This window comes from Cibotium barometz, chromosome 37 (genome assembly GCF_041138505.1).
Source record: "Cibotium barometz isolate CiBa-2024 chromosome 37, ASM4113850v1, whole genome shotgun sequence".
NCBI classification, from domain to species: Eukaryota; Viridiplantae; Streptophyta; class Polypodiopsida; order Cyatheales; family Cibotiaceae; genus Cibotium; species Cibotium barometz.
The window spans coordinates 16,920,288-16,935,450 of NC_141082.1; the positions used below are offsets into that span (position 1 = coordinate 16,920,288).

General features: G+C 39.6%; 1 protein-coding gene across 1 annotated transcript; it reads right to left on the reverse strand.

The window, feature by feature from the left end:
- Positions 1 to 4,184: 4,184 nt before the first annotated feature.
- Positions 4,185 to 5,101, reverse strand: LOC147617009 (histone H2B.9-like). Its single transcript, XM_086776639.1, has one exon. It carries the CDS (start codon positions 5,044 to 5,046, stop codon positions 4,597 to 4,599), a length of 450 nt encoding a protein of 149 aa, XP_086632765.1. The 5' UTR covers positions 5,047 to 5,101; the 3' UTR covers positions 4,185 to 4,596.
- Positions 5,102 to 15,163: the final 10,062 nt, after the last annotated feature.

Here is a 15,163-nt window from a genome sequence, read left to right on the forward strand (position 1 = left end):
AAGCTGCTTCGATATCCCCAATTGTGGTATTGCCCAAAAAGAACATGAAGATCAAGATCTGTGTGGATTACCACAAGCTAAATGTTGGAACTAACTCAGACCCTTCCCACTTCCGTTCATGGACTCCTTGCTGGATAAGGTGGCAGGGAAGGAAATGTACTCATTTTTTGATGGAATTAGTGGGTACAAACAGGTAAAAATGGAGCCAAAAGACAGGGAGAAAATGGCATTCATCACTGAATGGGGTGCCTTCGTGTGGTGGCAAACTGTCATGATGTTCGGCCTGAAGAATGCACTGGTGACTTTTCAAAGAATGGTGTAAGAGATTTTCTATGATTACCTGACAGATGTTGAGATATCGAGCTCAGATGACATGCCTAGGTGATAGCTTCCGCATCTACACCACTGGTATGGTTGGTGAGATTATGGGTGATATGCGGCCAATGGGATGATAGGTTGTGTTACAGCCATTTTGGATTATTAGAGATTGGCATAGTTATAGCATCAACTCATTTAGTCGGGTTCACATTATGGACCGACCCTTGTATGTTGTAGTAGTTGAGTACTAACCCATATAGTGTGTACTCTTATGTTGAGTAGAGAAGAAGATAGAAGAAAATTTAGCTATCCATCTCTCTCTTGTGTCTTGCTCTCTCTTGTGTCTTCGCGCGGGAGCGGAGCTACAAGGCAGGTATAATGTCCTATTGAACATAGTTTTTTCAGCCAGATTCACATTTCGGGTGCGTTACGGGCCCCATTTTGTCATTGTAGGGTATTGTCAAGATAGTTTTCTAAGACAGTTTTCTAGAAGTTCTGGTAGAGAACTGTTTCTGCTCGAAATCTGGTTATTGCAGTGCAGCAGTGCATTTGGGAAGTGCAGACAGGGTTTGCACATGTATTGTTGATACTAGGTGTATGTACATGTACTTTGGTCACATTTGGTGACACACATGCTGTGGTGAAGTACCGCTACTGTAGCAGTTTTTTACAAGAGATACTGCTATATTACTGGTTGCATATAGAAGTTGTTTGTTTGCAGGTTATTTGATTGCTGTAGGAAAACATGTCTAACAGAATTAATCAGATTGTTAATGAGAAGTAGGATAAGAATAACTTCCATGCCTAGAAGTTAAGAATGACCAATTTTCTAATGGGTAAAGGATTGTGGGATTATATAGAAGGAGACAATGAGGAGCCTTCAGAGTTATCTGAGGAGAATGCCACTCCTGCAAATATAAAGGCATTCAAGGATTAGAATCAGGGTGCAAGAAAAGTCATGTACTGGCTTTCAATTAGTGTCACAGACACTATGATAGGACACATATAGGATGCACACACTCCGACAGTTGCATGGCAGAATCTGGTTCAGATATTCCAGACTAACACAAAGGCAAGGAAGTTGTAGTTAAAGCAAGAGTTGCATACTATGGAAAAGAAAAACATGTCCATCAATGAATATGCCTTAAAGATCAAGGGCATTGTTGAATCCCTTGGGTCTATCAATGTATCAGTGGTGGGAGGATGATGATTTGGTGAGTGTCTGTGTCTGAATGGGCTTGGCAAAGAGTACAAGCAAGACCTCCATTGCAGTTAGGGAGAATATTCCCAACTTTTGAGACTTGATATCTATGTTGATCATAGAAGAAAAGGCTTTAGGTGAGGATTCTTCTTCACAAAGTAAGAACACATCGGAACAAGCCTTCTACTCTAATTCAGGTAGAGGCAGAGGTAGAGGCCGTGGTCGAGGCGGCCAAGGTGGTGGCCGATAAGGAAATGGTGTGATCGCACTTTCTAAATATGTGGAGAGGGACACACACACTTGCAAAATTGAGTCACCATTAGACATCATTTGGGAATGTGACAAGATCAAGAAAACCAATATTTTGTGCATTTGAGACCTTTTGGAGAAACCCATGTATAAAATGTGAGAGGGAGCACCATACACTACAACACGTCCGGGGCATAACAACGTTTGTTTTGTCAGGATGTCGAGAATTTCAGTTGTTGCCCCACAAAAAAATAGCACTGCCCAGCAATGAAATTTCGTTGCTCAAACATCGCTTATAGCAGTGAATTTTCATTGTTTCCCAGTAGTAATAGCACATTCTAATGATTCACAGCAGCAAGCATACCATTGCGCATGTTGGTAAAGTGCCATTGTCTATGCAGGATGGAAAAATGAAGTACTTGGCTGATGTACTTCATGTTTCGAATGTTACAAAGAACCTGGTTTCTGTTGGACAGATGGTTGAGCAAGGTCTGCAAGTGAGGTTTAATCCTCAAGGATGTTTTATGGAAGACTTCAAAAATAAGTGTCACTTGGTTGCAAAGGGTAACAGAAATGGAAGGATGTTTACTTTGGATGTGAACATGCCTGAGATAAAAGCAGCCATGTTTGCGCATGGAACAGGTGTCATTACAAATATCGACATATGGCACAAGCGCATTGGTCATGTGAATGTAGAGCGACTGAAGTCTATGCATGCCCAAAATATTATTGCAGGTTTGCCAAATTTTAAGGTTGACGGTATGCATAAGGTATGTGAAGCATGCCAACTTGGTAAGCAAGCCAAACATGCTTTCCCACATGAAAAGCATGTCAGTGCAAGCCCATTGGATGTCATACATTCAGATGTATGGGGACCAACCAAGACTGCAACAATTGCAGGTTGCAAGTACTATGTTGTTACATTCATTGATGAGACTAGCAAAGTGTGGGTTTATTTCATGAAGGAGAAAAGTGAGGTGTTTGCTCACTTTCAGAGATTTAAAGCCTTGGTCGAGAAAGAAAAAGGCATGCAAATAAAATGCCTAAGATCAGATGGTGGGGGAGAATATTTCTCCAATGAGTTCAGCGATTTCCTCAAGAAAGCACAGAATCAAGAGGCAGTTTACATGCAGGTACACTCCGCAAACAGAATGGTGTTGCAGAAAGGAAAAACGGACACATTGGAGAAGTGGCACGTGCCTTGATGGCTGAAAATAATATGCCACATTACTTTTGGGCAGAAGCAGTAGCAACTATTGTGTACATTATGAACAGGACACTCACTGCAGTTGTTCATGGTATGACTCTTGAACATAAGTTTATAGGCATAAGACCAGATGTGTCTCACTTGAAAGTGTTTGGGTGTATTGCATATGTACATGTTCCTGATGAAGTGAGAACAAAGTTGGATCCAAAGGCAGAGAAATGCATCTTCATTTAGAGAAAAAAGATTATAGATGTTACCCTACCACTCGTGAGATGCGAGTAAGCAGAGATGTTGTCTTTGATGAGATGAGTAGCTGGTATATGCACCAATAGTGAAGGCAACAGAAGATGCAAATGTAAGAAGTGCTGATGTTGCACCACATGTAGGGCAGCAATCACAGGTGTTGATAGTGGACCTGGGAAGTCCTCAAGCAGTGGATCCAATGTTAGCCCCCATGGTCAGGCAGGTTGAGGAATGATGTAGGTACACTTGTATCACGGAAAAGAAAGGAAAAGTAGATCAACCTTTTGTGCCTGATCTATCAGCAGGTCACTCATATGTGGATGGTGACTCTAGTGGCTCTGAGCAGAGCCTTGATGAGGAGCTTAGCATTCTGTCTGTGGTTACTCCTAGTGTAAGGAGAACTAGGGCTATTTTTAGGACACCTGGTAGAGAGGTGTACGCAAGTCTACAAGGGTTAGATACCCTGTTGTTGACAAGTTGAGATATGATGGATATACAACCCATCATTATGCTTACATGGTAAAAGCAATATAGGAGGTTGAGCCCACTTGCTTTGAGCAGGAAATTGGAAATAAGAAATGGGAAGATGCCATGAATGAGGAGAGGGCAGCATTGTGGATGCAAATGCAGCATGGGAGTAAGTGGGTGTATAAAGTCAAGCACAATGCTAAATCTTTTCCTTTTATGAAAGGATACTTTATATGGTAGTCTTCATGTTGACACTACAAGGACAAAATGTGTACCTTTCACAATGAGACACAAAGTAGTCTTAATGTTCGAGGTCTTGGGTCTTTTACATGAGCTTTGCTTGAATCTTTTCCTTTTATGAAAGGACACTTAAAACTTTACATGTAGTGATTCAAGCTTTACATGGTGCCTACATGGTCTCTTAGATGAGCTTTTTCCTTTTATGAATAGTAGGCACCATGTAAAGCTTCATGTAAAGTTTGGTCTACCATGGATACTACAATACTATAACCTTTCCATCAAAAGACTTCACATGCTACTAGTGAGTTTACAATTGAGATTAAAGAAGCCCAAGTACAATCCTATAAAATGTTGAATACCAAAGCTACCAAGACCCGAACTAAAACATCTTTACACACTGACAGTTTTGAGACATTATGCACACTAACCAAGTCACTCAAAACTGCTTGCATGAGGCAGTGGCATTAACACTCTCCATCAAAGTCTAAGAAGATTAAGATTCCTCTTAGACTGAAGCCCCGGATGTTATGCTAAAACTACACTAATTTGCTAGTAAATTACGCATGCCGAAACTAAATGGAAAACTAAACTAATTCATGTGATCAGAGCAAGAGTGTCGAATCTAAAATAAGAAGGTGGTGTTAAAAAACACCATTAGAGCAGAGTTACTTTAAGCACTGGTAAATTTGGTGACGGCCTTAGTGCCCTCAGATACCGCGTGCTTGGCAAGCTCACCGGGCAGGATTAGGCGGACAGCCGTCTGGATCTCCCTGCTGGTGATGGTGGGCTTCTTGTTGTAGCGAGCTAGGCGGGCAGCTTCCTGGGCGAGCTTCTCAAAAATGTCGTTGATGAAAGAGTTCATGATTCCCATGGCCTTCGAGGAGATGCCGGTATCCGGGTGCACCTGCTTGAGAACCTTGAAGATGTAGATCTTGTAGGTCTCCACGTTCTTCTTGGCCTTCTTCTTCTTCTTCTCGCCGCCCTCCTTGGCGGCGGCAGGCTTCTTCTCAGCTTTGGGCTTCTTCCCGGCGGGCTTCTTCCCAGCCTTGGTGGTTTTGAGGGCCTTCTGCTCCGCCTCGGCTGCTGCAGCAGGGGCGGCTTCCTTGGACCTGGGTGCCATTGACTGCTATGGAGGAGATGAATATTCAAGTAGGCGTTTGCGAGTGATCTGTAGCGAACGCAGAAATCACTTATACTACTTATAGAAGCTTTTTACTCTCAGCCAATAAAAATTCAGCGCACAGATTGCCAGGTCATCTATCCCCATTCGTGGCGCCGTTCGATTGCTTTTTATCTAACGGCTGTGCCCGCTTACTATTTCGAATTTTCCCGCGTCGAGGGAAAACCGCAACGTGCGTTGCTATTTTTCATGCTCCACGCGTCTGCTTCTTTTGTAAATAAACATAACTAGTATTGCACCCGCGCGTTGCTGCGGCCGACCAAGGTTTCAGAAAAGAACTATTCCCTCTCTACAACCATCTCTCTCTCTCTCTCTCTCTCACACACACACACACACATGCCCTCTCCCTCTCTCTGTCACGTACACACACTCTCAAATGTTGAAACTCTCTCTCTCTCTCTCTCACATGCACACACATATACACACCTGCTCTCTCTCTCTCTCTCTCTCTCTCTCTCTCTTTCAATCTCTCTCTCTCTCTCTCTTTCTCACGCACACATACACATATGTAAATATATAGTATATACAATATTATGTTTGAGATACATAAACCTATATATAGACACATATACTTATACATATATACATGTATTTAAAAATATAAATACAAACATCGACATAATTTAATTAATTTTGATTAAATTTTAATGTGCAGAGATGGATGATAAGTTGTGCTCTCTCTCTCTCTCTCTCTCTCTCTCTCTCTCTCACACACACACACACACATGCACATGCACATGACCCTCTCCCTCTCTCTGCCACGTACACACACTCTCAAATGTTGAAACTCTCTCTCTCTCTCTTCTCACATGCACACATATACACACCTGCTGTCTCTCTCTCTCTCTCTCTCTCTCACACACACACACACACACACACACATGCACACACTCCCTCTCTCTTCTTACACTCTCCCACACATAGAAGCGCTCTCTCTCTCTCTCTCTCTCTCTCTCTCTCTCTCACTTACTCTCTCTCTCTTTCTCTCTCTCTCTCACGCACACATACACATATGTAAATATATAGTATATACAATATTATGTTTTAGATACATAAGCCTATACATAGACACATATACTTATACATATATACATGTATTTAAAAATATAAATACAAACATCAACATAATTTAATTAATTTTGATTAAATTTTAATGTGCGGAGATGGGTGATACTTTTAAATATATAGATAGATATATCATACACACATCTAAACACACACACACACATACACAAACATAAATATCTATATATATATACATACATATGTATGTATGTATATATAAATGTAAATAAAAACACACACATGTATACACACATATACATATATGTTTTCTATTTAATTTATATTTTATTAAAAGATATTTTGTATTCTCTTTCTCTCTCTTTTCACCCTCCCTCTCTCTCTCTCTCTCTCTCTCTCTCTCACCAGGTCTGGCCCATCTCTCTCTCTCTCTCTCTCTCTCTCTCTCAAGCACATTCTACACAGATGCAGATGTACGCACATGCATGCATATACGCTCTCTCTCTCTCTCTCTCACTCACTCACACACACACACACACACACACACATACATGTACACACCACACATACACTAATCTAAACGCACACTCTCTCCTCCCACTCTCTCTCTCTCTCTCTCTCTCTCTCTCTCTCTCACACACACACACACACGTACACACTGCACATACACTAATCTAAACGCACACTCTCTCCTCCCACACAAACTATCTCCTACATAGAAATTATCTGTCGCCTCTCTCTCTCTCTCTCTCTCTCTCTCTCTCTCTCTCACACACACACACACACATGTACACACCGCACATACACTAATGAAAACACACACTATCTCCTCCCACACACACTCTCTCCTACATAGAAATTCTCAGCCTCTCTCTCTCTCTCTCTCTCTCTCTCTCTCTCTCTCTCACACACACACACACACACACACACACTTAAATAGATTTACACACATATATATAATTTTAATTAATTAAATTTTAGATTAAATTTTAATGGTAGGGATGAGTGGTGAGGTGTGCTCACTCTCAAATAAATGCATCTTTCATGTAATCTCTCTCTCTCTCTCTCTCTCTCTCTCTCTCTCTCTCTCTCTCACACACACACACACACACTCAATTCATACATCCACCTATAATCATAATAGACCACCTATAATCATAATAGACCATACAATGATCTTGTCAACTCAACTCATACATCCACCTATAATCGTAATAGACTATAAAGTTATCTATACTCCACCATTGTGGAGTAGCAAACCATTCAACGGCTAGTGCAACCTTTTTTATTTTGTGCTCTTACAAAATGACTACCAAAACGACTCACATCTATGGTCCTCACAAACGACTACCATCAAAGACTTTACTTTAACATTTGTACACTTGGACATTGTCTCTCGTAAATGGTGTGCACCAAGGATGATCCTTCTTAGCCCCATGATGCCATCCATCAAACAACTATTTTTTATCCCTTGTGATTAGGTTAGGGTGGGTGACTGACTACAACCATAAACATATGACTCAATGTCCATTTTGTTAATTATCTCATGTAAATAGTTGATGTTATGAGATTTTTATCGTTAGACAACTCTTTTTAATAAGTCTTTTTACATGCATAACCATATAGGTAAAGACATAAATCAAAAAGTCATATGGCCAATACTTATAGGTGAAAATGTATAAAACATATAGGTGTAGAAATAAATAAAAATTCATTTAGCTAATCATTATATTAGGGTTTTCATACCTAATGTCCATGGTTAAGATATAAAACCCTAATGGCCTAATGCTTGCCTATAAATTTGAACACTCAAAAACCCTAATGGCTACTACTGCCTATATGCACATGCACATGCACACTATTTATATATACATGTTTTCTCTTTAAATGCCTTAAAAAAAAGAGAGTCTTTCGTCGTAATTAACTATTTTCGATCCTGTTGAGGCATAATTGTTAAAAGAAAAACAGCGTTTCATTTTCTAGGGAAATTTTTAAATAATCAAATATTTTGTTTTTTTCTCAAAAGCACGCGCATTTTATCTCTAAAAATACTATTTTTCCCTACAATATTATGTTTTAGATACATAAACCTATATATAGACACATATACTTATACATATATACATGTATTTAAAAATATAAATACAAACATCGACATAATTTAATTAATTTTGAATAAATTTTAATGTGTGGAGATGGGTGATAAGTTGTGGTCACTTTTAAATATATAGATAGATATATCATACACACATCTAAACACACACACACACACACACAAACATATATATGTATATATATATACATACATATGTATGTATGTATATATAAATGTAAATAAAAACACACACACATATACATATATGTTTTCTATTTAATTTATATTTTATTAAAAAATACTTTTTATTCTCTTTCTCTCTCTTTTCACCCTCCCTCATTACATCTCTCTCTCTCTCTCTCTCTAGGTCTGCCCCATCTCACTCTCTCTCTCAAGCACATTCTACACATAGATGCAGATGTACACACATGCATGCATATACTCTCTCTCTCTCTCTCTCTCTCTCTCTCTCTCTCTCTCTCTCACACACACACACACACACACACACATGTACACACCACACATACACTAATCTAAACGCACACTCTTCCTCCCACACAAACTATCTCCTACGTAGAAATTATCTGTCGTCTCTCTCTCTCTCTTTCACACACACACACACACACACATGTACACACCGCACATACACTAATGAAAACACACACTATCTCCTCCCACACAAACTCTCTTACATAGAAATTCTCAGCCTCTCTCTCTCTCTCTCTCTCTCTCTCTCTCTCTCTCACACACACACACACTCTCTCTTCACGCACTCTCTCACATAGAAACTCTCATGCACACACACACACACTCTCTCTCTCTCATGCACACACACACATACACTCTCTCTCTTCATGCACACTCTCTCACATAGAAACTCTCTCTCTCTCTCTCTCTCTCTCTCTCACACACACACACACACACACACTTAAATAGATTTACACATATATATAATTTTAATTAATTAAATTTTAGATTAAATTTTAATGGTAGGGATGAGTGGTGAGGTGTACTCACTCTCAAATAAATGCATCTTTCATGTAATCTCTCTCTCTCTCTCTCTCTCTCTCTCTCTCTCTCTCTCTCTCTCTCTCTCTCTCACACACACACACACACACACACATGTACACTATTTATATATACATGCTTACATACCTATAGATACACATACATACATAATATATATAAGTGTGTGTATCTATAGGTATGTAAGCATGTATACAAAGATTTCATTGAAAGATGTGAGATGAGATCTTCTTAGATTCAAATTCAAAATTGAAAGATGTGAGATGAGATCTTCTTAGATTCAAATTCAAAATTGCTTTGGAAGATGTGAGATTTGGCTCCTCCTCACGCTTGAAGGAGAAGTGGCCATTTTGAAATAGGCCCCCCTCCTTTGCCCACGTGGAGGGAGGGCCACTCTCCCTTAATCTTGTATAGATGAGATCAAAATAGAAAAAACAGAAAAAATGAGAACGGTGATAGATTACAAAAAAACTCAATCATCATCTAATTTCTCTTCTGCAAAATGGTTTTTATAGTCTAGCTTTCACACCAAATAAAGACTCTCCCTTAATCTTGTATAGATGAGATCAAAACAGAAAAAATGAGAACGGTGATAGATTACAAAAAAACTCAATCATCATCTAATTTCTCTTCTGCAAAATGGTTTTTATAGTCTAGCTTTCACACCAAATAAAGACTGCCTAGAAAGGTTAGTATATCAAAGCTTTTATGGTTCCTCAAGGGAAATATAAGTGGAAGGTAATGCCATTTGGACTGAAGAATGCACCATTTGAGTTTCAGAAATGCAGACTTAGTATTTACGTAATTTTTAAAAAAAATTGGCCCCATACATTGATGATGTGTAGATCTTTTCTAAATGCCTCACTGAACGCATCGGGCACCTTGACTTTTTTTATGATTTACTGAAAAAGTTTGAATTTGTAATTTCAAAAAAGAAATTGCATATGTTTTTCCAAAAGATAAATTTTCTAGGAGTGACAATCCACCATGGATAGATTATGTTGTAAGAGCATGTAATCCAAGAAATATGCAGTTTTCCAGAAAGATTCCCTAACATCAAGATTTCCCAATGGTTTTTAAGGTGCTTGAACTAAAATTCCCTTTGAACCTCTCCAAAGATTAGTAGCCCCTCCAAAAATTCATGATAGTAAAAACAAAGTGGATAGAAAAGCAAACCAATGCAGTCAAGTAAATAAAGAAAAATGTCTTTCTCTGCCTAAGATGTGTCTTCCTATAGATGGACATCTTAGAGTCTACTCTAGCATCTCATAAGTATTGATAAGTATTAGGGTGGCATCCTAACAAAAATTAAGAATGGCAAGGAATAGATTTGTAGTTTAGAGCCAAGGATATTTCATGATGCAGAATTTAATTATCTATCCATCCACAAAGAAATCTTGTCTACAAAGAAGTGCTTTGAGAACCTCAAATTATTCATCCTTCCTATTAAATAGTGATTAGCAAATAATTAAGACGTGATTAGTGAGTAATCAACAAATAGCTTAATGTAGGCATGGATAATCAAAAACTAGCAAATTCTCATTAGGCCAATGCCTCAATTTATAGAGTTTACATCCAAGCATCTAATCCCACTGATTTCTCCTTGATTCACTCCACCTCTTTTGCTTGATTCTCTCCACCTCTTCACTTTTCCCAGAATATCTCCCAGAATATCTCCACACTTCCTAAATCTTCTCATGCTACTCTTTATTCTCTCCCAGTAGATTCTTCTCACCTTTTCATCACAGGTTTTCTCACATTTACACATTCTCTTTTACAGCCTCTTGCCAAGGGCTTGTTCCCGCACACACCCTATTCACTTGTATATTTCAACACCTCCCCTCAAGTGAATACTCCTAGCACACCTGGACCCTATACCAAGTTTCCCTCTTACTTATAGTCCGCGACGACCAGTGTCTAGCACACCTCCCCTTAGGTTAACTTAGCACACCTGGACCCTGTACCAAGTTTCTCTCTTACTTGATAGCCCGCAACTAGTGCCTCAAGTCCCTAAACTCATAGTCCTTGACACTCTCTCTCTCTATGTGTCCAAGGCTTACTACAAGTGCCCGCGACCTTGACTAAAGTGCTCACACATACATCTATCTACCACGTGGCCTACATCATCGGGGTGGCTCTCATGTTGAAATTTGAGCTGAATGATGAGCTATGGTGGATCAAACACTAGAATCAACATAATTAACAAAGTGATTAGCAAGTGATTAAGACGTAATTAGTGAATAATTAGCACATAGATTAATGTAAGCATGGATACTCAAAAACCAGCAAATTCTCATTAGGGCTATGCCTCAATTTATAGAGTTTACATCAAGCATCAAATCCCCTTGATTTCTCCATGATTTACTCCCTGAATATCTCCACCTCTTGCCTGATTCTCTCCACCTCTTCTCTTTTCCCTGAATATCTCCCAGAATATCTCCACACTCCTAAATTCCCTCATGCTACCCATTATTCTCTCCCAGTAGATTCTTCTAACCTTTTCACAGGTTCTTTCACAATTACATCTCTTCTTTTACAGCCTCTATCCAAGAGCTTGTTCCCACACACACCCTTTTCACTTGTATATTTCAACACCTCCCCTCAAGTGAATAATCCTAACACACCTGGACCCTGTATCAAGTTTCCCTCTTACTTGATAGCCCGCGACCAGTGCCTCAAGTCCCTAAACTCCATAGTCCTTGACACTCTCTCTCTCAATGTGTCCAAGGCTACTATAAGTGCCCGCGACCTTGACTAAAGTGCTCACACATACATCTACCACTTGGCCTACATCATCGGTGGCTCAGAGGTGGTTTTACTTTATTGGGGTAGGTTACATTGGGTTGTGGGTTCTCTCTCTCTCTCTCTCAGAAAAGATGATCCGACTCCTCTTCTCTTGGAGCCTCCATGAAGTTTGCCGATGTCGTTCCTTCTTCACTGGGTTTGCTGTAGCAGTCTCTCGCCATGTGTCCTGGCTTTCCACATTTGTGGCAAGTGAAGGTCCTCCCTCCTACTCTGCCTCTTCCTCGTCCTCGTCCTCGAGAGAATCCTCCTCGGGTGAAGAATGCTTTTTCCTCTCCTGCTGTTGAGTCGAGCTCTTTCTTCTCTTTGCCTCTGCTCTCTTGCTCCAGTAGAGCTGCTTCTATCTCATGTATCTTCAGTTCAGGTACATTCTTTAGTGTTGCTACAATGTTTTCATAATCTCCTTTATCCACACTCTTCAAAAGTACAGCTAATGCTTCATCATCTTCTACCTTTTTGCCAATAGCTGCCAGCTGTTGCTTAATGCTTTTATATTTGTTCAAGTGTGTGATTAAGGGTTCACTTTCCTTCATGTCCAATTTGTAAAATTGCATTAATAGATTTATCTTGGAATTTTTTGCTTGTGTACCAAATAATTTATTGAGTTCATCCCATGCATCTTTTGCCCACTGTATCCCTGTGATATGGTGAATGATCTCATCATTTAAACTGAGTGCAATAAGCCCCAATGCTTTTTCATTCCTACACTTCCACTCATTTTCCCCTCTCTCTGGGCATTCATCTCTCCCTTCAACTAATCCCCACAGATTTTTCCTCATCAGCAAATACATGGTTTTTGTTTGCCATGTATAGAACTGTTCTCCATTAAATTTGGCTATTTCCTGTGCTGAATTCATGGTGATGTGAAGGGGGTCTTACCTCTTGATCCAAATTCAAGATTCAAGGGCAGTGTCTACCCTTTTACAACTCAATCTGGTGTTTAATAGATGATTACAATAATTTTATCAGCATAAAATCACCAGAAATTACATTAAATTGAGAGTAACCAATTTGTACGGGATGGTTGGAGTATCAAACCAACTCCGATTTGCAATCTGAAGCATTAGGGATCTGTATCAGATACCTAATGGTTAATTTGAACCCTCAATTGCACCAAAGTACAGTGATTAGCACTGATTAATCACTGATTAGCAAATTAATGCTCTGGTTTGTGTGCAAAAAACAGAGTATGCGGGGAGTCCAGATCTGGTGCCTTCCACTTCAAATGAGTTCAAATGCTTTGAAAGGCATCAATAGCAATGAGTCTAGTAGAGGATTAAGCCAAGAAACACAAGATTTGACCAAATAATGAAAGCTTAATCTCTGTTTTACCAAAGTCACCTGCAGATTTGATGAAGAGCTTTGATCTCTCTGTAGACTTGATGAAATTGATTTCTGTCTTCACCAGCTTGTAGAGCATGCTTGATTACCCCTTGGGCTAGGAGGAATTAGCTCAATTTGATTGGAGGAGCTCAAGATCTGCAGAATACCCAGAAAATGCAGCGCTGAAAAAAACGCGTAGATCTCCTGAATGCGCCGGCGGTTTGCTACGATTTCTTGATAGGCTTGAAGCCAAAGACCTTAGCTAGCTTAAGCTAGAAGCTCATGACCTAATTTGAAGTGTGCTAAGTGCTAGAGACCCTCCACTGGCTGGGGGTGAAGGGGAAGAGTGAAAGCTTACTAAAAACTGATTTTTTTGCTAATTATCTTACTAATCCTGATTAATTCACTAATGGGCTCATAAATCTAGTTGATTCTAGGCATGGCTCTGATACCATGTTGAAATTTGAGCTGAATGATGAGCTATGGTGGATCAAACACTAGAATCAACATAATTAACAAAGTGATTAGCAAGTGATTAAGACGTAATTAGTGAATAATTAGCACATAGATTAATGTAGGCATGGATACTCAAAAACCAGCAAATTCTCATTAGGGCTATGCCTCAATTTATAGAGTTTACATCAAGCATCAAATCCCCTTGATTTCTCCATGATTTACTCCCTGAATATCTCCACCTCTTGCCTGATTCTCTCCACCTCTTCTCTTTTCCCTGAATATCTCCCAGAATATCTCCACACTCCTAAATTCCCTCATGCTACCCATTATTCTCTCCCAGTAGATTCTTCTAACCTTTTCACAGGTTCTTTCACAATTACATCTCCTCTTTTACAGCCTCTATCCAAGAGCTTGTTCCCACACACACCCTTTTCACTTGTATATTTCAACAGCTCAGAGGTGGTTTTACTTTGTTGGGACAGGTTACATGGGTTGTGGGGTCTCTCTCTCTCTCTCTCTCTCTCTCTCTCTCTCTCTCTCTCTCTCTCTCTCTCTCTCTCTCTCTCTCTCTGAGATTTTCACATGGCTCCTCACTCCTTGGAGCCTCACATCTTCTTTTGTCTTCAGTCTTCTTGTCATGGTAGCTTCTCTCCACGCGTCCGTGTCCTCCTCTTCTTTCAATCTTCTTGTGGGGCAGCTTCTCTTCTCGTGTCCATGTCTTCCTTCAATGCTTCCTTTAGATCTTCTTGGTGCGGATCTTCCTCTTGGAAAGAGATGTTCTTCTTCTTTCATGGCTGGGGGGCCATGAGCTTGTCCGTCAGGTCTTCTTGCTCCATGTGAGCAACATGTTTAACCATTTTTCTAACAGTTCTTTTGGGCTTTTGATGTTTATCTTATGTCATTATGCAATACAAACCCAAATCTATGCAGGAGGTCTTACCTCTTGCCATTATGGACAAGGGCAGTGTCTGATTCCATTTTTACACTGATGCAATGTGCCCAATACATAATGCGTATAGCATTCATTCTTATGCACATTCCCAAATGCAACTCTGGCTGTGAATAATCTTGAGTTTGAGTGAGATTTACAGGCATTAACCAAGGGTTAAATGCAAAATGATGATTACCACAATTTTATCAGCACAATTTTACCAGAAATTACATTAAATCAAGGGTAACCAATTTGTATGGAATGGTTGGAGTATCAAACCAACTCTGAATTGAAATCTGAAGTTATAGGGATCTGTATTATCAGATACCTAATGGTTAATTTGAACCCTCAATTGCACAAAAATATAATGATCACTGATTAGCAAATTAATCCTCTATTTT

What these genes read in the sequence shown, in the direction of transcription:
- LOC147617009 (XM_086776639.1), bottom strand. Translation starts at nt 5,046, where the DNA reads ATGGCACCCAGGTCCAAGGAAGCCGCCCCTGCTGCAGCAGCCGAGGCG.